At 42.6% G+C, this 24,268-nt stretch overlaps 1 protein-coding gene across 2 annotated transcripts in view; it reads right to left on the reverse strand.

Annotated features, from left to right (window-relative positions):
* The window catches only part of LOC135203154 (probable cytochrome P450 CYP44), a 168,037-nt gene that overhangs the window by 119,852 nt on the left and 23,917 nt on the right, over positions 1 to 24,268 (reverse strand). For both annotated transcript variants that reach the window (XM_064232830.1, XM_064232831.1), the window contains exon 3: positions 11,296 to 11,524. In XM_064232830.1, the coding sequence (XP_064088900.1) occupies positions 11,296 to 11,524 (229 nt within the window). The remainder of the gene's footprint in view (positions 1 to 11,295; positions 11,525 to 24,268) is intronic.

A 24,268-nucleotide genomic window follows, 5' to 3' on the forward strand; every position in this document is an offset into this window, starting at 1 on the left:
CTTTTTCTCTAAGTTTTTACGACGGCGGAGTTGTCTAACTCCGCCAGGTATTAACTCCCACCCTATTCTAGTTATAAGTTATTTACAACGGCGGAGTTGTCGAACTCCATGTATTTTAACTCTCCACCCAGTCACCTCCTGCTCCACACCCGGTGCCTGTTCGGACTACTCCTTACTCCGGCGTAATGGGAATAGCTTGTTATCCTGATTGTGTAAAAGTTTTAACTACGGCATCCCCAGAGACATACTGTTTCAAGCCTTTTCCTACTACCCCTGCCGGATGCTTCGACAGGTGCACGGCAAAAGAGCAGATCAAGACTGGGTCATATTTTATTGTAATATTGTTTGTTAACGCCGGAGTACGGCGTCAATGGCATATCACAACCACAGACCTAGTCCGGAAGGTTGACGATGATACTCATGTATCATTTGACTTACAGGTTACCCATTGCTGGGAGTTAGGCTGCAATGCTGTCCTCCAGGATCCCCGTAGACACGAGGTCTGTCAGACTCACGCCACCTGTGCAGTCCACCTCAACGAGTCCGTGGTCTGGCACCATGAGACGAGTTAGTGGACCAAGTTTCCTCTGAGGTAGGTGACACTCCGGACTAAACACAATGATTTAATGAGGATCAATGAAATTTAAGACATTTTGATATGCTTTCTAAAGTAAGTTACTATTTAATCTTAAATGTTAGTCTTAAGTATTAATGATAACCCCTCTTTTACAGAGCGTTCAAGCGGTCCAGGATGCTGCTTTAACCACCCTGAAGGCCTGGGTAGGTGGGTTTGGCCGTAACGTTGCCAAGGGCCAGCCCTACATCCTTTCCAAGATGGCCACTCTCATCTTCCCCAGAGGGAAGAGTACTTCAGCGGTAGACCCCAAAGTGGCAGCTCCCTTGATCACTATTACTCAAGAAGCGGTTGCACAAACCCCGGAGGAGGCGGCCACTCAAGTGGTCACGGAAGATGTAGCAGCTCTTGACCTGGACCTCGAGCCCATGACTGTGGACGACATGGGTCACAGTAAGAGTGTTGGTGAGGCAGGTACTGTAGGGGCTCAAGGGCTATCCTTGAGCCCATCTAGAGCTTCTTCTCCTTCCACTTCTACCTCTTTCCAGGGATTCACCAAGGGACTTCAGTCGGTCAGACCGAAGTCCACTTCGGCGATCCCTAAAAATAAAGGCAAGCGAGACTACAAATCGCTACAAAAGTCCCTGTCCAAGAAGTCAGGAACCGGCCATGTCACTAAGCTTCCGGCTCACCATTCCGGAGCTGACAAGGCAAAGTGGACTCTCCCTTCAAAAGGGTCGAGGACCAAGACTTCTAAGGAGAAGGCTCAACCCTCCTCCTCCGACCCCGAGGCATCCTCTGCTAAGGGGTCTAGGTCCAAGGTTCCTAAGGAGAAGGCAGAGCCTTCCCCCTTCGATCCCGATGCTTTCTCTGCAAATATTTTGCAGCAGATGGGCAGCATTGTCGGGAACTTGGTTCAGTCCAAGTTCCAAGAAATGTTTGCTCAACTATCCTCCACCGTAGAAGTATCAGGACAATCTATCCAGTCCATTGAGGATAGACTAGTCGCCCAGGAGAACCTCATGGCTGGTCTCCGGGACAATATGGCGACAGGACTTGCGCAATCCGGCCAAGCAGCCCAGAGCTTGCCAATGCCGGATTCGTCTACCCTTCCTCCCTTCAAGCCGAACAACCCATGGAGGGTTGCCGCACACGCCCCGTTTGTAGCGGGCATGCTTACGATTGAGGGCTGTGGAACTCGAAGGATCGAGGACTTCGAGTTCTACCCGGAAGGACTCCGGCCCCCTTTCATGGGCTATGTCCGACTGACGGAAGTAGCTATGAGGAGGGAAGACAAGGTCCTGAAGGAGACGGTAATCCTTCCCCGGGACCAAGCCCAACAGGCATGGATACGTAACCTAGAAGAGTGGCAATGCACTAACACCAAGGTTACGGCATTCAAGAGCAAGTTTACGATGTTCACCGTAGATGAAGACATGCCTATACCATTCACGTCTAAGGTGGCAGAGTTGACATTACAGGCAGCCATGAGAGACGAGCCTATGCCTCAGCTCCAGGAGACAGAACCAACTTCCCTTCTGCACCCCGGAACTGCCGATCACTGGATGGACCTTCCAGCCACTTTCTCGGTAGGTAAGCTTAAGCCGGACTGTGGTATCACGCTTTTCAGCGAAAGGTTACCTAGGCTATCTGAAGGCCTCATACAGACCGAATATGACGCCAGGATGAGGCTCAGCAGGTCTCTCAATTCCCTGACTATGACAGAGGTATCGTCTCTTATCTACGGAGAAGAGGAGCTATTTAAAATCATTGCCAAGTCATTATTGTATTCAATGCAATGTGACTTGTATAATTTCGTCATAGCTCAGCGGAATTGTAGGAAGCACGTGCTGGCAGAAGCTACGATCCGCCACGAGCCCAATAGACTGATCACCTCATCTATATGGGCCACTGAACTTTTCCCAGCCTTCGTAGTGAACGAAGTGCACTGCGAGGCGGCTAGGTTCAACCAGAGCCTAAGGGTTCATTGGGGACTTGTTTCCAAACGAAAACCGGAGTCTGCTGGAACGAATCCCAAGTCAAAGAAGAGGCCTAGGAAGTTCCAGCACTTCCAGGCCCCCCAACAACAAACTCTTGTACAGGCGGTTCCGGTATCTCAGGTACCGCAACCATCAACCTCCAAGGCGCAGCCACAACAGCAGTTTGTGCTGTTGACGCAACCGTCTCAGCAAGCACAAGCTTCAACCTCCTATGCTGTCTCTCCTGCTTACAACCCGGCATTTGAAACTCAGGCGTTTCAAGCCTTCAATAGGTTTGGCAGGGGTAGCAGAGCTAGAGGCTCCTTCCGTCACCGAGGCGCCGGAAGAGCCACGAGCCGAGGCAGGGGTTCCCGTGGAGGACGAGGTGGACGTCCTTCCACAAACCAGTGAGAATCCCCAGGTAGGAGGGAGGCTGTATCTCTATCGGCATCGGTGGAAGTTCAGCAAATGGGCCCAAAGCATTGTGTCCAAAGGTCTAGGGTGGAGTTGGCTTCAAGGCCCCCCTCCATCCAACACCTTTTATCAAGAACCAACAGCGGAATTGGTAGAGTATTCCAATAACTCCTATCAAGAGTCAAGAACTTAAAATTTCAAGGTCACTTGTTCAGCGTGCCAAAGAAAGACTCAAACAAGCAAAGAATAATTCTAGACTTATCCCGTCTGAACTTATTCATTCACAGCGACAGGTTCCGGATGCTGACCGTTTCACAGGTGCGGACCTTACTTCCCCGTGGGGCCGTCATCACCTCTATAGATCTTACAGATGCCTACTATCATGTTCCGGTAGCGAGACACTTCCGCCTGTTCCTAGGCTTCAGACTGGGAAAGAAGGCCTACTCCTTCAAAGTGATGCCATTTGGGGTATTTACAAAGTTGGCGGAGACAGTTTTTCAAGAACTAAGGTCTCAGGGAATAATGCTAGTAGCCTATCTACACGATTGGCTCGTGTGGGCCACAAGCATCGAAGCATGCCGCAAGGCGATGGTCAAAGTAATCCGGTTTCTAGAACATCTAGGTTTCCAGATAAACAGAACCAAATCCCGGCTAACGCCGGAGTCCTGTTTCCAATGGCTAGGAATCCAATGGGACTTAAACTCTCATACTCTATCAATACCGCCGTTGAAAAGGAGAGAAATAGCCAAAGCCACGAGACAATTTTTCAAAAGCAAACAGACGTCCCGGAGGAACCAGGAAAGGATCTTGGGTTCACTCCAATTTGCTTCAGTAACGGACGTTCTTCTAAAAGCCAAACTAAAGAACATAAACCGAGTTTGGCGATCAAGAGCAAACAAAAGATCCCGGGACAAGCTTGCCCCCATCCCGACGATCTTAAGAAAGAGACTCCGCCCTTGGACGGAGATCAAGAATCTGTCAAAGACAGTTCCATTGCAATTCCCTCCGCCGGCTTTAGTGATCCACACAGATGCCTCACTAAGCGGCTGGGGAGGCTACTCACAGTACAAAAAGGTACAGGGAACCTGGTCCCTACCATTCTGCCAGCTACATATCAATGTACTGGAAGCTACAGCAGTGTTCCTCACCCTGAAAAAGCTTCATCCAGCCAAGAAGTCTCATATCAAGTTGGTATTAGACAGTGCAGTGGTAGTCCACTGCATAAACAGGGGTGGCTCCAAATCGAGCCACGTGAACCATGTCATGATAGCCATATTTCACCTGGCAGACAGGAACAAATGGCACCTGTCAGCCACTCACCTAGCGGGAGTAAGGAACGTGGTGGCAGATGCCCTGTCACGGTCAGTTCCGCTAGTCGGAGTGGACGTTGGACCAGGAATCATTCAAATGGGTCTGTCAACAAGTACCAGGGCTTCAGGTAGATCTCTTTGCCACGGAGTCGAACCATAAGCTTCCTTGTTATATGGCTCCCAACCTGGACCCTCTGGCTTACGCCACGGACGCGATGGCTATAGATTGGAATGTGTGGAAGAAAATTTACCTCTTCCCTCCAGTGAATCTTCTCTTGAAAGTCCTGAACAAACTCAGGACGTTCAAGGGTCACATCGCTCTAATAGCCCCCAATTGGCCCAAGAGCAATTAGTTCCCTCTTCTACTGGAATTGGGACTCCGACCTCAACGAATTCCTAATCCCAAATTGACACAAATAGTACAAACACGGACTGTGTCCACTTCCTCAGGAATTCAGAAAGCCCTAACTTTATGGACTTCATGAAGTTTGCAGCTCAGAAAGATGCCAACATCGATCCTCAGAACATCAGTTTCTTAGAAACTTTCAAACGAGAATCGACCTTGCATCAATACAACTCAGCAGTTAAGAAACTACCTGTATTTCTGAAGTACTCAAATGCACAAACCATGACCACGAATCTGGCCATAACCTTTTTCAGAACATTGTTCAAGAAAGGATTAGCAGCTAGTACCATTACTACTACCAAATCGGCTCTTAAGATCTTCCAATTTGGATTCAAAATAGATCTAACAGATTCATATTTTTCATCTATCCCCAAGGCTTGTGCTAGACTCAGACCATATCTAGAGAACCCGATCATATAGAGTTTCTCCCTTCAAGAGAAGTGTTACTTTCTCCAGATCGTCAATTCCTAGCTAAAAATGAGGACCCACAGGATAGGTGGGCCCCATGGAAAATTGTCCCACTTCCACAAGACCCGTCCTTATTTCCAGTTAATTCACTAAGAGCATATTTAAGCAGAACTGCCCTGATATCTTCAGGTCCTCTGTTCATTAGGGAAAAAGGTGGCACTATTTCCTTAAAAGGAATTAGACAACAGATTTTATACTTTATAAAACAGGCTAACCCACAATCCTTCCCACGGGTACATGATGTTAGGGCAGTAGCCACTTCTATTAATTATTTTCAACATATGAATTTTGATGATCTGAAGAAGTACACAGGCAGGAAATCTCCGACAGTATTCGAACGCCACTATTTAAAGTCCTTAGAAGCCCTTAAATTTCCAGCAGTGGCAGCCGGAAACACAGTTTCCCCTGACACTGCTTAACTTAGTAGTAAGTAGTTTATTCTAGTCTCTCCTTACATCTCTCTCTCCTACCTGCCTCGCTAGCATTCTTGCTTAGCTCAGTCGTCATTGTTAGTCGTACTGTACCTTGGATGGCACTTAATGTCCATATTTGTAATGGATTTCGGTTTTGTTTTGTATCTGGGACTAGTTCCCTAGTTCGCACCATTTGTATTGTATAAGCTTCAACGGGCTTGTTAGCCCTATGTTGTACATAGTTAGCTTTAAGGTTCATTTAAACTTGTTGTTACTTATTACTGTAACTTATTTATCTAGATTATAACAATTAATCTTAATAGAGTTTTAATTTACCTTAAACTTAGTTAATTGTATACATCCTTTCTTCCAAGCTTGTGGGGCCAATTCCCTGGTACTATTTCACGGAGCCCAGAAAAGGGATTTTGACGGAGGAAAACTCTAATTCTGGGCAAGAACCTGTGTCGCCCAGTGAAATCCCACCCCTTTTTCTTTTTTCCCTCTCTATTTGGCCCAAGCTTGGGTGCTATCTCCAGGAATGAGATCCGAGGCGCTAGCCATAGTGGTAGCGAGTAGTGGGGCTTAGATCGGCTCCTCTGTAGATGATGGATATTGAAGGAGGAAGAGACTAAATGGCAAGGGATCTCTGGTAGTGGTTTCACTCGCCCCAGTTACCATACCGACACCTTTAAAATAAAGGTGAGTGAGCCAGAATACTCTGGCATTACCATTTAACTTTTTCTCTGGTATTTATAGCAATATTTACACCTTAGAAATGAGTGCTAAAGGGACATTTCACTGGGCGACACAGGTCCTTGCCCAGAAATAGATTTTTCCTCCGTCAAAATCCCTTTTTTAGACTGGCCCAGATCAATAAGGTAAGCAGCTCATGAGTTAGCTGTGATTTTGACTCCAAGGGGGCATGCTGTGATTCTCTTCCTCCCACGATATCTTTTAACTTGATTGATAAAAAATATAAACAGGGGGTGTTTTTGGTTTTAGTTCTTATCTTTTATGATAGTATGGATTGCTGTTAGTTTTAGTTCTTATCTTTTATGATAGTATGCAAAGAAATATATAAAAAAATCATGTATAATCCAAAAAAATTACTGCATTTTCATTCTCATTAAATTTACATAAATACTTTACAACAAATATACTCAAAATTTGTTACTGATTTTTAGTTCTTATTTGTTTTGATATTGTGCGAGTTGTGATTATAATTTTATTTTACAAAATAAAATATATTAGAAACATGTACAGTGGTCCCCCCGTATTTGTGGGGGATATGTACCAGAACACCAACAACCGCCCACCCTGCGTAAATAGTTAGAACTCACGAATAGTTGGAACCCCTATAAAAATGCTGAAAACAGGCTATTTTGTTGGTTAAAACTCAAGGAAAACCCACTAAAAATTTTTATACTTGGTTTTTTCAATAGTTTTATCACAAAAAGTGCTTTTTATGATGAAATTGAAAAAATAAAACCAGGAATTTGTGGATATTTCTCATAGAAAAATACCGCGAATATGCGACTTTTCCACAAATAATGCGGGGAAACGTTCCCCAGAGAAATCCGCGAACGTGTGAGTCTGCGAATCCGGAGAACGCGAATACGGGGGGTCCACTGTATAACTTCTTAAAATTTATGACTGTCTTGTAAAAGAAGCCCCCCAAGGGATTGTAAATAGTCTTTTTCAACTCCTTGTGGAAGGTAGGGAGAATTTTTTAGAATTTGTTTCTCTTACACCTGCTTTGTTTTTTTTTTAGCTCACATTAGGGTTAATGAATGGATAGCACCCTATGAGTAGCAATAACAGAGTTTTAGAGTGGTGGATGGATTCGCCCTGGCAAGCATCAGTATTACGTACCAAACGATTTGGCTAGATCAAGCAGCAGAGAGTTTCCATTATTTCGATGGGTTATAAATGACTCTTAGCAACTGAACTCTCAGGTGCCTTCAGCCAAAGGGGCATCTCGTGAGGTTAGTTGTGTTCTGGACTTCAAAGGGGAATGTCATGCTCTTTCTTCCATTACATCTTTTTATTTAGTTGCTCATAAATAGTACACCCAGGGATTGTTGTTGATAGTACGTATGTCAGCTATAGCAATTGTAATTTTGCAAAGAAATATTAGAATATGAAAAAAGAGGGAATATTAGAAAAAACATATGCCTCAAAAAATCATGTCGATATTTTACAACAAATATACTCAGAGTCTGTTGCTAATTTTAGTTCTTATCTGTTATGACATGGTGTGACCTGCAATTATAATTTCACAAAATAAAATAAAATTAACAATTAGAAAAAACATATAACTTGGAAAAATTTACTATTGTCTTGTAAACAAGGCAACACAAGAAGTCATTCTCACCTTCTTGTGGAAGGTAGGGAAAATATTTTAGAATTTCTTTTTCTTACGCCAAGTGCATTTGCATATCTTCCTCTTTCCACTGATGTGTTTTTTCCTTAAATTGCCCGACCTCAAAGTTGCCCGGTCTGGGGTCCTGCATATTTGTTAGCCTGGCTCATAACGATTAATGACTCTCAACAGTATAGACGTGCATAATGAAGATGCTACAGAGTTGGTGTGTCAACCAGACTGAAGGATTGACTGCAAATTCCTTTTATTTGTGTTGGGCAAACTGACATAGTACGACTGTTGTCCACCTTGTCTTACATTACAAGCATTTGTGATAACACAGTTTTCATCTGATTTCTATCTAATTTTTACTAATAAGGCAGTTCCTGGGTTACAGTATTCTGACTTAATGGCGCTTGGCTCATGGTGTCATTAACCTGATTTTATGGCAGCATAAGCGGTTTTACAGTGATGCACTACCCAGTTTTACAGTGCCGTATTCAGTTTTACAGCACTTATGGCATTGTATCAGGTTTTACAGTGCTGTAACCTGGTTTTACAATGTTTACGCTACTGTAAGTGCCATTTATTCCCATCATTTATTCCCATTATTTTTATGATGTTCCGGTTTACTGAATTTTTTGGGTTACAGCACACTACCCTAAGTCAAATTTTCTTATTAACACTTGAAAAAAACCCTCATATGTAATTATTTCATCACTGACAAAATAAGCCACCATCACTAACAGCATTTGTACCTTCAATTTACTATGACTGGCCTACTCTTTGACATTCACTTTAGATGTCCCCTCCTTGAATAAACTCTAAAAAGTCATTCACCATTCTTAAACCCCTCAAATGGCCCCAATCAAAATTCCATCACACAAAATGAAGCCATCCCACTTTCACATAAAAAATTAAAATTTCCTGGCCCCATATACCAGTAACTATCTCTCTCCTGCCTTCCATTAGCACTACCCATGCTTTCAGCAAAAGAAGCACATCATATCCTTGCCTCTGGAATACCTTCAGAATGTCCTGGCTATACTACTGTGCTTACAGTGGGTCAGCTACACTATCAGTATTGATTGAATAAAAGGTCATGTTACTTGAACTTTGTCTTATGTTAAAACCAATAATTATCAACAGAGAGAGAGAGAGGTTAAAACACCGGTCATTCAAAGACTCGAGCCAAGAAATCTAAAATTATATACATACAAAATTTGGCAAAGTTTGTCACAGTAATTACTTACAGATACAGGCTCTGAATCTAATGGAGTTCCTAAGAATCTAACAAAATATCATACCAAAAAGCAACTCTCATCAAGCCATGATTTTCATAGGGAAATCTCTCTCTCTCTCTCTCTCTCTCTCTCTCTCTCTCTCTCTCTCTCTCTCTCTCTCTCTCTCTCTCTCTCTCTCTCTCTCTCTAAATAAGGCTTCAGACAAAACAGATCCTGCCTATCAAAGCTTTTGGAGTTTTTCCATAACATGCTTGGTATTTACGGCAGTGATAGAGCAATAGATATAGTATATACTCTACTAAGTTTTTTGTTTGTTTGTATGGTGCTTTTATGTTGCATGGAACCAGTGGTTATTCAGCAACGGGACCAACGGCTTTACATGACTTCCGAACCACGTCGAGAGTGAACTTCTATCACCAGAAATACACATCTCTCACTCCTCAACGGAATGGTCGAGAATCGAACCAACGACCACCAAGGTGGGACACTAATACCATACCAACCACGTCGCTGAGGCGCTCTACTAAGATTTCCAAAAAGCCTTTGACAAAGTTCAACACAAAACTAATGACAAAGGTTTGAGCTTTAGGAATTATAGGAGAAACAGCAGCCTGGATCAAAGATGAGCTAACTAATAGGAAACAGAAAATCGTAATAACCGGTGAAGAATCAGAATGGGGAGATGTGACAAGCAGAGATCCTCAGGGTTCTGTCCTTGGGCCACTCTAGTTTTGTATTTATATTAATGACACTGACATAGGATTAACAAGCAGGATAGCTAAATGTGCAGATGACATCAAACTAGGTGGAAATGCAGCAGACCGAGAGAAATTAGCAAGTTTAAGAAATGATCTATAGAAAATGGGAGTGGTCAAAAAGATGGCAAATGCCTTTTAATGTGGAAAAGTGTAAACTCTTACAAATAAAGAACAACAACCCTCATGCCAACTACATGCTGCTTGGGAATGACATATAATAATTGTAGAAAAATTAAAGGACCTTGGAGTTACTATTACCAAGGACTTAAAATCCACAAAACAGTGCATAAAAGCTGAAAGGAAGGCACAGAAATTAGTGGGATATATAAAGAGGCAGTTCAAATACAGACACAAGGAAATGGTGCTGCAGCTCTACACATCAATAATTAGACATCTTGAATATGCAGTGTGGTTTTTGTCACCAACACTAAGGAAGGACATAAATAGATTAGAAGGGGTACAAGCAAGAGCCACAAAAATAATTCCATCCATCAGGCAAATAGGTTAACAAAGACGACTAGAGAGCCTGAACATGTATGGCTTAGAAACACAATGATTGCGAGGACAACTAATAGAAACATTCAAAGTACTGAAAGGCATAACAAAAGTAGACAGTAGCCTATTTACATTAAACGAAAACCAGACAAACTAGAGCTGAAGAGACACAACACATCTCATTGCAGGAACTTCTTCACATACAAAATATGTGACAAATGGAATAAACTGCTACCAGAAGTTGTAAACAGCAACAGCATGGAAGAGTTTAAAAAGAAAGCTAGACAAAACCATTAGGACACTGTGAATGAAAAGTAAAACCTGCTCCTAGAGATAAATGAGCACACAATGTCTCCTCATGTGGACTAACAGGTCTTTGAGACATCCTAATCCTTGTAACTCCTTGTAATACCTTCCTCTCTCTCTCTCTCTCTCTCTCTCTCTCTCTCTCTCTCTCTCTCTCTCTCTCTCTCTCACGAACAAAAATATCTAAGTATATTACCATCACCAACATTATAACAGTACAGGTTATTTTTATAAATAGTGTAACAAGCCATCAGAGTTCCACTTCTTGGCTCTAAAAGGCCTCATCAAATATCTTGTCCTTAAACAAGTGGTGATTATGGGATCAGGGTAAAGTTACAGAAGCTGGATAGTTACCTGGAGTAAGACAAAAGTAATAGATGAAGAGTAAAAGATAGCATGACAAGTAGTTTGGGACACAAGCATTGTAAAAAGAACCTTTGGTACCACCTACAGTACAAAAAACTGATATACTATACAGAAGTGTTCTGTAATTCATCTTCCCATATTGAAAGAGAATGAAACTAAAGCAATTGAGTAAAATAAGTATGGTGGTTATGATGACTCACATGTTCCCAAGTCCAAGAGACATGTCCTTTTGTTGTCGGTAAAACTGAGTAGTCTCTTGTAAGGGAGGTATGTGGGGTGTCTTCCCATCATTTTCGTAAACTTGGCGGATATCAGATGGATCATACACATGAACAATGATCTGGGAGCCAAAGATTTCTCGAATAACTGGACCGTACTTCTCAAAGAGTTCACATATATCCTTGTGGTATGCAGGTAGTTTCCTAAAACCTATGAAAGGATGTCTGATTTTAAAATAATGACATATGCTAAAAATACACAAATCATAGGTAACATAACTTTACCAATCATCAAAGATGCCTTATGAATAAGTAAATGTCCAGACACAAGCAAATCAGCAGATTAATAAACAGAGAAAATACTAATGCATTATGTACCTAATATTTTCTTTATCCACCACATAAAACAAAACTTGGAATGTTACGTCCAGAAAAAACAAGTCTAACAAAATAAATGCAGTAGCATTTTTTTAAGTGTCAAAGCCCAGGTAGGTGCCATTTATGTGGTGCACAACATAGCATGATCTAGAAAGCACTAAAGTTCTTAACAGTTCCATAGGACCTGAGTTGCATGACATTCTGCCTTTTACTCTGCATTCCCTTTGGTCCCTTTCCTCATAGCAATCAAGAATTCTAACATTTTTAGGCAACTAGTAATTTCTTATGTTAAGAACAAATACTGCAAACACTATTTAAGAACACCAGTCACACTGCAGTGGGCTGCCCCCTATTCGTGTTCTCCGGATTCGCAGATTTCTCTCTGGATCATTATTATCTACCCATTATTCGCAGGAAATTTACCTATTTGAGGAATTTTACTGCGAGAAATATCCAGAAATTCCTGGTTTTTTTAATCAATTTCATCATAAAAGGCACTTTTTGTGGTAAAGCTATTAAAAAAACCAGGCATAAGAATTTTTAGTGGGTTTTTCTTGAGTTTTAACTACCAAAATAGGCCATTTTCAGCGTTTTTATGGGGTTCCAACTATTTGCAAATTCTAAACATTCACGGGGGGTCTGGTATGCATCCCCCGCGAATGTGGGGGGACCACTGTAATGCACTTTAGAATATAATAATAATAATAATAATAATAATAATAATAATAATAATAATAATAATAATAATAATATTATTGTTTTTTTTTTCTTCTCTTTTTGGTCTATCACAGTCCTCCAATTCGACTGGGTGGTATTTATAGTCTGGGTTTCCGGGTTGCATCCTGCCTCCTTAGGAGTCCATCACTTTTCTTACTGAGTGCGCCGTTTCTAGGATCACACTCTTCTGCATGAGTCCTGGAACTATTTCAGCCTCAAGTTTTTCTAGATTCCTTTTCAGGGATCTTGGGATCGTGCCTAGTGTTCCTATGATTTTTACAATTTCCACTGGCATAGCCCATATCCTTATTTCTATTTTCAGGTCTTGGTACTTACCCATTTTTTCCATCTCTTTCTCTTCAACTCTGGTGTCCCATGGTATTGCAACATCAAAGAGTGATACTTTCTTCTTGATTTTGTCAATCAATGTCACATCTGGTCTATTTGCATGTATCACCCCATTTGTTCTGATACCATAGTGCCAGAGGATCTTTGCCTGATCGTTTTCTATCACTCCTTCAGGTTGGTGCTCGTACCACTTATTACTGCAAGGTAGCAGGTGTTTCTTGCACAGGCTCCAGTGGAGGGCTTTTGCCACTGAATCATGCCTCTTTTTGTACTGGTTCTGTGCAAGTGACGGACATTCGCTTGCTATGTGGTTTATGGTTTCATTTTCGTATTGCATTTCCTACATATGGGAGAGATGTTATTTCCATCTATCGTTCTTTAAACATATCTGGTTCTTAGGGCCTGATCTTGTGCCGCTGTTATCATTCCTTCAGTTTCCTTCTCCAGCTCTCCCCTATGTAGCCATTGCCATGTGTCATCACTGGCTAGTTCTTTAGTCTGTCTTATGTACGTATTGTCTGTGCATTGGTTTGTTGTGCCAGTCCTCTGTTCTGATTGTCATTCTCCTGTCTCGGTATATTTCTGGGTCTTCATCTACTTTTATCAGTCCTTCTTCCCATGCACTCTTGAGCCACTCATCTTCACTGGTTTTCAAAAATTGCCCCAGTGCTCTGTTCTTGATGTTGACGCAGTCCTCTATACTTAGTAGTCCTCTCCCTCCTTCCTTTCGTGTTATGTATAGTCTGTCCATATTTGCTCTCGGGTGTAGTGCTTTGTGTATTGTCATATGTTTCTAGTTTTCTGGTCTATGCTGCAGAGTTCTGCCTTCGTCCATTCCACTATTCCTGCACTGTATCTGATTACTGGCACTGCCCATGTGTTTATGGCTTTCATCATATTTCCGGCGTTGAGTTTTGACTTGAGTATTGCCTTGAGTCTCTGCATATATTCTTTCCTGATCGTGTCCTTCATCTTTTGGTGTTTTATATCCCCTCCTTCCATTATTCCCAGGTATTTGTATCCTGGCTCATCTATGTGTTTGATGTTGCTCCCATCTGGTAGCTTTATCCCTTCAGTCCTTGTTACTTTGCCCTTTTGTATGTTGACTAAGGCACATTTTTCTTATTAATTATTATTATATTATTGTTATTATTATATTATTATTATTATTATTATTATTATTATTATTGTTATGTGGCGCATGGCAGAGTGGTTTCGGTCATCAATGGACTGGTTAAGCAACATTGTGGCTGGTCAGTCATTGGATGGGAGACCACTTTCCTCTGCATTGATTCCTTGGGAAAGGACCTTTACCACAATTTCCTCAGTCTACTAGGCTGTAAATGAGTACCTATCCCCAGTGGAGTAGGGTCTAGTTATGGGTTAAATAGCAAAACTCAGCAATGATGAAAGAAATGAAAGCTTAAACGAAACTGACATAAATGGAACATCTGGCAACAGAGTAGCTTCGCCTGGCGGCCAGGTACACAGCCCAATTGAAGGGGAAGACGGTCAGGTACTTGGAGGTTGTCATCCAGCAACTGACCACCACAACAACAGTAACCAGTAACCAGAGACTAGGACTACAGGGGCAAATCAGAAGGAGAAATGGTCAAGAGAAGAAAATAAGGAAATAAGGAGATGCTACATCAGAAGCAACCCAAAGGAAAGAGGATACAGAAGAAGATTGGTCAACATCTGGAATGAGAGAAATAACACCCACCAAACAGAACAGAGGCTGGCAGACCAAGTAAGAATCATAAAAAAAAAAATTGGCTCTCCACAACAGAAAGAGAGGAACTGGAGAGGGATATAACGCCCAGCAACAAAGGACAAGAAGACGAACTAAAAGACGATACCACAGAAGGCGACAGGAATGATGAGCTACCAAACAACGACACACGCAGAAACACCAAAGAAGTAACAGAAAGGAAAGAATGGGTGGAAAAGATCAGATAATGGACGAAGCCAGATACTGAAAGAACAAAGGTCCCCTTCATGAAAGCCTACAACACTAAGAAACTAAGAGAGAAAACAAGTGAAGTTAATGAAATAAAGAGACTAATACATGCCACCAGTATCGCAGAAACAAATAATCTGGCATATGCAGGAGCAAGATTAGCATCAGAACTCATGGGGATACAAACACCAACAACATCATCACACCAACCCAACAGAAACCAAAACACCACACCAACTGCCTTGGAAAAGGCACTTAGAAAAATGGTGATGAGATCTGACTTCTGAGAGAGATGGCAGAAAAAGAGGCTAAGAAGCAAGAAAACCTGGGATGAACTGAACGAGAAATACAAAGTAGAGGAGAGGGGACTAAACACCATACATATGTAGTAGATATAAAACAGAGGCTTAAAGCCAAAACACATAATTATGATCCAATGGTACATGAAGAGCAATAAAGGATACCAAAAGAATAAACTTGGAACCAACCAGAAAAGACTATACAGCCAACTAAGAGGGGAAGACAACCACCAGGTAATTCCTGAAGCCGAATCAAGTAAGAGACTGGGAAAATATATGGAGCAATCCAGAATCACACAACAAACATGCAACATTGCACCATGAAGTCAAGGAAGAAGAAATGGGGAGAATAAAGATTCACCATGGTCATGACAGACAAAATAAGACACCAACTAAAGAAATGCCCAACTGGAAAACCCAAGGTCCCGATAAAGTCTATGGATACTGGCTCAAAAACTTCAAGGCCGTACACCCACAAATAGTGGAATAACTCCAGCACTTTGTCACAAACCACCATGCGCCCAAATGGATGACCACAGAGAGAACATCCTTGGTACAGAAAGACAAGAACAAGGGAAATATTGGAACTACAGGCCTATCACCTGCCTACCAATAATGTGGAAGTTACTAATAGGTATCATCAGTGAAAGGCTATACAATTACCTAGAGCATACAAACACCATTCCCCAACAACAGAAAGGCTGCAGAAGGAAGTGTAGAGGCACAAAAGACCAGCTCCTGATAATCAAAATGGTAATGAAGAACAGTAAGAGAAGGAAAACCAACCTAAGCATGGTAGGGATTGACAACAAGAAAGCCTTTGACATGATACCACACACGTGGCTAATAGAATGCCTGAAAATACATGGGGCAGAGGAAAATGCCATCAGCTTCCTAAAAAAAAAACAATGTCATACTGGAATACAATACTTACAAGCTCTGGAATAAGACTAGCAGAGGTTAACATCAGATACTTACAAGCTCTGGAATAAGACTAACTGTCCCCACTACTCAGTAGCCATGATTCCCATGACAAAAGTACTACAAAAGATGGATGCTGGGTACCTATCAAGAAAGGAAGCAACAGAATCAACCATCTGTTCATGGATGACATCAAGCCATATGGTAAGAGCATCAAAGATATAGAAACCCTAATCCAGACTGGAGGGATTGTATCTAGGGACATCAGGATGGAATGTGGAATAGAAAAATGTGCCTTGGTCAACATACAAAATGGCAAAGGGATAAAGCTACCAGATGGGAATAGCATCAATCACATAGCTGAGACAGGATTCAATGACCTGGGAATAATAGGAGAGGATATAAAACATCCAGAGATGAAGTCAAAACTCAAAACAGGATATATGATGAAAGCCATAAACACATGAGTAGTACCAGTAATCAGACACAGCGCACGAGTAGTGGAGTGGACGAAGGCTTAACTCAGCCACATAGACCAAAAAACTAGGAAACACATGACAATACACAAAGCACTACTACACCCAAGAGCAAATATGGACAGACTATACATATCATGAAAGGAAGGAGAGAGAGGACTACTAATCATAGATGATTGCGTCAACATCAAGAGCAGAGCACTGGGGCAATATCTGACAACCATTGAAAAAGAGTGGCTCATGAGTGCATGGGAAGAAGGACTGATAAAAGTAGACAAAGACCCAGAAATAAGCAGACAGGAGAGAATGACAAACAGAACGGAAGAATAGCACAACAAATCAATGCACAGACAGTACGCACATGAGACAGATGAAAGAACTGGTCAGTGATGAAACATGGCAATGGCTACAGAGGGAGAACTCAAGAAGGAAACAGAAGGAATGCTAACAGTAGCACAATATCAGACCCTCAAAACCAGATATATCCAAAGAATGATAGATGGAAATAACATCTCACCCATATGCAGGAAGTGCAATATGAAAAACGAGACCATAAACCACATACCAAGCGAACGTCCGGCACTTGCACAGAACCAGTACAAAAATCACAATTTGTCGAAAATGGTATTTTTCCTAACTATACAAACCTGAGGTCCTTTAACAATAGGAATGTAATCAGCGGCAGCTGGAAACGGTCGTAAGCTTTGAACAAGGAGGTTCGATAGTTAACTGCTAGTCCGGTAGTCGGGTGTCCCGGCCAACTGGGAGGTGAAGATTCACTTTGCTTTAGGCCCAGGAAACAGAGTGAGGGGTGGCATGAGGTGGGACTATGTGTAAAGGACCTCAGGTTTGTATAGTTAGGAAAAATGTTATTGTTATGATACAATAAAGTTTGTTCATACTTACCTGGCAGATATATATATAGCTGTATTCTCCGAAGTCCGACAGAATTTCAAAAAAAAACTCCCGGCACACGCAGTGGGCGGCGGCCAGGTGGTTAGTACCCATTCCCGCCGCGGGATCGGGATATCGGATCATTCCCATTTTCTATCAGGATCATTCCCATTTTCTATTCAGATTTTTCATACCACTGTCCCCTGAGGGGAGGTGGGTGGGTACTTTAATTATATATATCTGCCAGGTAAGTATGAACAAACTTTATTGTATCATAACAATAACATTTTGTTCATGAAACTTACCTGTCAGATATATATATAGCTGAATCCCACCATTGGAGGTGGGAAGGGACAGAATAGAAGGATTAGGAAACACCTCAAGTGCAGATGATTGACATCTTGATTCCTTACCTGTTAGCATAGCTGACTTCTTGATTACTGTCACCGAAGTCTGCTTTTGCTTTACTAGAGTTGCCAACAAGGTAGTGACCTGTGTAGTTGGTGCGCTCTAGATGATCTGTCAACGGGAGCGTGACCACAATGTGACTAGACCATATTGACCATACTGTGAGGGCAACGAAGCTAAAACCACCACCTGACCTAACCTATCGAAGTTAGTCCCATAATTCTAGGCTAACGAAAGGGAACGCGCCTCAAGCGACCAACCCTTCAAAGTTAAAAGCACACCTATCCCTTTTCTATAGGATAGGATTCGTGCTGCTTCCTGCCTCCAATAATATTTCTACGGATATGTATGGTCCTAGCGACTCGCAGATCTCATATGTCGTCTTCACATCCCGTCGGGAGTGTGAAGCGAACACAGAGTTGCCTCGCTCAAACGTGGCACTCAGGATATTACTGAGTGTCATGCTCTGTTGAAATGCTTCACGAGGCCGCGCCCTCACCTCGTGAGCATTTACTTTGAAAAAGGTTTCAAATCTTTGTTCAAACATGACGAATGAGCCTCTTAGAAAGACTCCTTAAAATAACGCCCAGGGCGTTCTTCGACATGGGCAAGTCTGGTCTTTTTACGGAACACCGCAGATTGTCCGAATGACCTTGACTTTCTTTAGTTTTATCAAGATAAAACTTGAGAGCCCCGACAGGGCACAGGACTCTCTGTGGCTCTTGCCCAATAATTTGTGCCATCCCCTTGATCTCCAGGCCTCTGGGCCAAGGGTTAGACGGGTTTTCGTTCTTAGCAAGAACGGAAGGCTTAGAGGACACCGAATTATGTCCTCTAAAGCCAAAACCTCTGATGATGGCTAAAACCTCACTAACCCTCATTGCCGTAGCTAGAGTGGTTAGAAAATTAGCCTTTCTGGTCACGTGTATTAAGTTTACAGAAAGGAGAGGTTCGAAATGCTTTGACATCAAGAACTTCAGACTACGTCTAAGTTCCATCAAGATTTCCGCAGACCTCAAAGATCGTGAAGGGCTTTGTTGTTTGACAGATCCGAATCTCTGAGCCTAGAGGCCGTCAACAACATATTTCCGTATTCTACAATCGTTGGGACTGTTAGCTTATCCCATAATTCAGACGGAAAGGGAAGACGGTAAAGTAATTAACAGAGGTGGAGGTGTAGGAGCAGTCATTCTTCCTGCACTATCTCCAGAATCGGCCCACTCCGATTGGTACACTGCAAAATATGCAGCACTGCTTTGCTTTGGCAATGAGACTTGTAATTAATCTTGAAAATCCTCTCGCTTCTCGACAGTCTGAACGCATCCAGACTCAGAGCGGAGAGGTTTTAGGTACCTCTCGAAGTGAGGCTGTTAGAGTAGACCGATTCTCTCGGGAAGGGTCCTTGGAAAATGCCCTCTGAAGGACGTGACCTCTCTGCGAATCAGCCTCTCGAAGGCCAACATGGGGCGATCAGCGTCTTTCTCGCTCCCTCTGACGCCAGCGATTATCTTATCAGATTTCCTAAGCTTTTGAATAGGGGAAAAGAGACTAACCAACTATCCCCATTCCATACTATATGATTGCGTCTATTGCTACCGCTCTCGAAATCGAGAATAAGGGGAGCAACGTAGAGGAAGCTTCTTCGTCTTCAATATTGCGAAGAAATCTACGAAAGGACGTCTCCAACGTCTCCACCACAACTCTCGACATACTTCTAAGCGAGGATTACTCAGACGTCAGTATTTGCTGCCGCCGATCGAGAAGAATCCGCACGGACGTGCAATAGTGTAACAAACCTCTTGAGGATCGTTACGTTCCGTGCCTATGTCGATAACCATCTCTCTTCTTGGGATAGAGAGAGCTGCGAAATTATCTGAGATGATTTGACCAATCGACCAAAAACTCACTCTTCGAGGAACTGGAGAGCCAACCAAATTGCTTCCAATTCTCTTAGATTATGTCCAGGACCTCTGTACCTCTGTCCGGATGCCTGGCACCCTCTCGGTATCACCTGAGGTGATCGTCAACCCATTGAGAGATGTTTAGAATTATTTCTAGATCTTTGATGTTATTTCAGTCCTCCTGCAGGAAAAAACTGTAGAGGTCTGAATTGCAGTCTATTCAGGGAAACAAGCTTCTCCAGCGAGGAAATGGTCCCCAGCAGACTCATCCATTCCCTCACTAGCATGCTTCCTTCCCTAATAAGGCTGCGCTTTGCATAAGCAGGAGAGCATTATTATAGTGCTATGCCCGCGGTAAACTCGTACAGAATTCTGTTACAGTGCGGTAAGCAGCGTGAACAGGTCTAAGAGATATCTCTGTTGAAAATTTCTTAGCAATAGGAAGTTCGTGTTTATTCATGATTACTAGAAATCCCCTCAACCCGAGGCGAAAGTCATGATTGTAGGGTAGAGATATGGTTCGTCAATCAATCCCGCGGGAGAGAGAGACGTAACCGACTGAGCTTAACAGCGAGCTACCTGATACTGAGTTGGTGACACTGTGACAGTCACAGGCAGCAGGCAGCAGCTTATGTTCACCTTCTCGCAGTCTTATGCCGAGTTGCCAGCTATTCTATTCATCTAAGGAATAGATTTTACATTATTTGAACAGAAACTCTCAAGTTGGCATATTTAAGCGAAAACAAAATTCGCTAAATACAGAAGCTGATTTTGTGTTGTCGTAACATTACGCTTAATTAACCAATGTTAAATCGGAAACTCCTGGAAAGTTGCCTGGAGTACCGATTAAATATACTGCGTCATCCACAATGACAGCAACCCTCTCATCTCGCACTATTCTGCTGAGTTACCAGCTACTCTCTTCTACGAAGGAATAGGTTTGTTACTATTATCGATAAGGAAATTCTCAAGCAGGCATATTTAAGCGAAACATAATTCGCTAGATGCCGACGCTGAGTTAGTGTTGTTGTAACAATACCTTTAGCGTTGTCCTACAGCGGAAACTCCTGGAAGTTTGCAGGAAGGACGATTAAATACATTTACAATAACCGTCTTTTCGGTTGCCATCTGTAGAGGTAACCATGATTATGCGTATATGACTTGAACCCTACATTGAGTAATATGACGCAAAAGATAAAATACGTAAGTATTGTAGTCACTTGAACATAAAATTCTCTACTACATTCTTTCCTCGACGAGGAAGAGAGAGAGAATGGAAATTGACTGTCTTCGTTCTCTTTGCCAAGAGAACGAATTAACATTATTCGAATGGAGATCAAGTGAGAACCGAGGATCGAAAAGGACAGTTCAAGCTTCTTATGATATTGGACATAAGACTTCATGGACTAGTCTACAAGTCTTTTTCCTGGATGAGCCTCCGACTAATGAATGAGAGCTCTCTCGAATTTTGTTAATGAGAGCTTATCCGCTTAAGCGATAAAAAATGTTATGAAGATCTTTGTCAATGAGAACTAACCCATTTACATGACAGAAAATAATCCAGGAATTCGAGCATATAGTTTTCCCAGATTCCCGCAGAAATCGAGGAAGGGGCAAGATTCCTAATCAGAGACTGGGCTTACGACAGGTAGGACCTTAATGTTCCCCTTTGGCAGCGCAGTCCCGAAAAAGTAGACGAGGCGTTTATGACACCGAAATCTGCTTACAGTTTTTCTGGAATTCATCAAGTCATGGATTCTATTGAACGCTCCCTTCGTAGAAAGCAAAGTAGACATCTGAAGAACGTCCTGGTAAGTGCTCTGCTGACGCATGACGTGTAGGATGCCGAACGTCTTCAAAGCGTCCTCGCTAGCGTCCTGGCAGCGTCCAGATGTGTAAGAAACATCGAGCGTCTTCCAAAAACCTATCAATGTTTATGACGTCGAGCGTCTTCCAGAGCGTCCTGATGAGCGTCTCTTCGTGTAGGACGTCGAGCATCGGCAAAAGCTTCCTCACGTCTCAATGCGTAGGACGTTGAGCATCTTCAAGAGACGTCCTCGCGAGAGTCTTACCGAGCGTATTGGTGCCTAGAACACCAAGGGCATCTCAGAGAGGATCTTGTCGAGCGCCCTGATGCATGAAAGGCCATAAGACTTGACCATATACCGTAGACTTAAAAGTGAATTCTCTACTACATTCATCTTCTCACTAAGCATGTACTCTAATAAGCCATGCTTTCGTAAGCATGAGAACATTATATAATATATAGTGTTCTGCTGCGTTAGATTCCTTTAATAATGTTACCTACGGTAATCAGCATTGAAAGGCTGGAATATCTTTCTTATTGAACGTTTCTTAGCAAAAGGCAGACAATATTTTATTTATGTTTGCTTAACTATCCCCTCAATCCGAGGCGCTAAGACCGCGATTGTAGGGGAGAGATACGGTTAGTCATTCCATCCCGCAGGACCGACCTCTCATGACTGAGCAATAGATGGTTACTGCGTTGGTCTAAGCGATAGCAGCCCCCTCCGTTAGCTGTCTGGCCTTACTCTTCCAGAGTTGCCAGCTACTCCATTCAATAAAGGAATCATAAAATTATTATCGAACTTCAGGAAGTTCTTATTAATGTATATTTAAGCGAAACAAGACTTCGATAAATCTAGAAGCTAATTAGGTATTGTCATAACAATCCCTTTAAGCGTAGTCCTTCCTAGGAAAGTCCTGTAAGGATACTGGTAATAGAGTTGCACAGCAAAGAAGTAACTACGGTATGTGCTATGATTTGACCGTATCGTATTATCATACAGCAGATACTCTACTACCTTCTTTCCCTGCCGAGGCAGATAGAGAAAGGAAAAAACTTTTACTATCTTCGTTCTTTTCGTTAATAGAACGATAGAAAGAGAATATATTTCCTTAAGGAAGGAAGTTAATCCAGGAACTCTTTAAATCTTCGTAATTTCCTCATAAATCGCGGAAGAGACAGAATTCCTGTTCATCTCTAGGGTTTACGGAAGGAAGTAGATATTTCCTATCCGCCATCATACCCAAACGTCGATAAGATTCTTATTAAGAAAACCAAGGTTTCTCCCGTACGTCTTGGTAAAAAACTTCGACATGACTGTTGCTTATCAAATACGGAGGCGTCCCGAAAAGCGTCCTCAAAAGCGTCCTGCCTTCAAGGGGAGCGCCGCTCATGAAGCGTGCTAGTCATAAGCCGATGTACGGTGATCGTCGTCCGGACGAGTATTAGGACGTTCGCAACTCCTGACAAAGACGGCGGCCCGCTTGTGAGACATCTTGCGTCTCTGTCACGCTCATCGACACTTCCAGAAACGCACTCAAAAGGACGCCTTAGGGTACGTTCTTCCTTCCTTTTCACAGTAAGAATGATAAGGCGATCTGGGCGCTTAACAGCGTTCTTCCTATTTCCTTCTTCTTTCTCCCATGTGTTGGAAAGTCGTCAAATTGTTAAGGCGGCGATTACAATCGCACGACAATAGAGAGAGGACGTGAAGCGTCCTCCTCAATAAGCTTCTATTTAAAGGGCGCGAGTCCTTCCGAGAGCTCCACCCCTGTACGGGGAGGACGCCTCAGAGGACAGAAGCAATCCTTCAGGATTCGTGCACGTGCCCAACGATCTTTGGCAGCCTGAGAAGCGTCTTCAGGTCTTGCCGAAGGGACGCCAGATCGGTGGGGGTTCCTCGTAACCCTCCTTCGGGGGCTTTCGACATGCTCTCCCTGTGGTCCTGGGAGTCCGACAGAGGTCTAGACCTAGAGGCATTATAAGGCCGATCTGACGCCCCCTCCACAACACTAGGGGGCAAAATCAACATCACTACACTCACAACACTGAGTGGAGAGCGAGCACTTTTTCAAGCTTACTTGATGTAATCCACCATAATAGAAAGGGCATTACTTCTCACAGAACTTCCTCTAGGCCCGTAAGCCATACCACAGGGTTAGGCAAAATAAAGTCTACTGGAGGTTAGTAGGTTCATTATCCTAACTTCTGTTACTGTGGAGGAAGACCTCCTGATTCTATCACGCTCTAATTTGCGTACATACGAATCATACGTCTCTTTCGGAATCAGTCAACATTACACTAATTACATTGATCTTTCAACAAAGAAAACATGTAACGTCATGTATACTAAGCGAGTGTCTACCGAAGGTTTCGGTAGCCTCCCCTTACCCGTTGCAGACAACAAAGTCTGAAACTAGGCTAACTAGATTCAGACATCATATGCAATGAAAAAATTTTAATTAATTTATGATAGCGTATGCCTAGCCACAAATCCAAGTCAATCATTCAAAAAATAAGTAGGATACTTAAGCGGCTAATGAAGTTTCAAAATCCTAGGCGGAGGTAGTGGAAACAGGTGTTTTCACTACCGCGACAGAGAAAAATCTGAATAGAAAATGGGAATGATTCCTGATATCCGCCTCCCAGCGGCGGGAATGGGTACTAACCACCTGGCCGCCCACTGCGTGTGCCGGGAGTTTTGAAATTCTGTCGGACTTCGGAGAATACAGCTATATATATATCTGACAGGTAAGTTTCATGAACAAAATACAATTTTCGACAAATTGTGATTTGTTCCGATACGTAATACAAACCATCGGTCCTTTAACAATAAGATGACTCAC

Source organism: Macrobrachium nipponense, chromosome 33 (assembly GCF_015104395.2).
Source record: "Macrobrachium nipponense isolate FS-2020 chromosome 33, ASM1510439v2, whole genome shotgun sequence".
In the NCBI taxonomy this organism is placed as follows: domain Eukaryota; kingdom Metazoa; phylum Arthropoda; class Malacostraca; order Decapoda; family Palaemonidae; genus Macrobrachium; species Macrobrachium nipponense.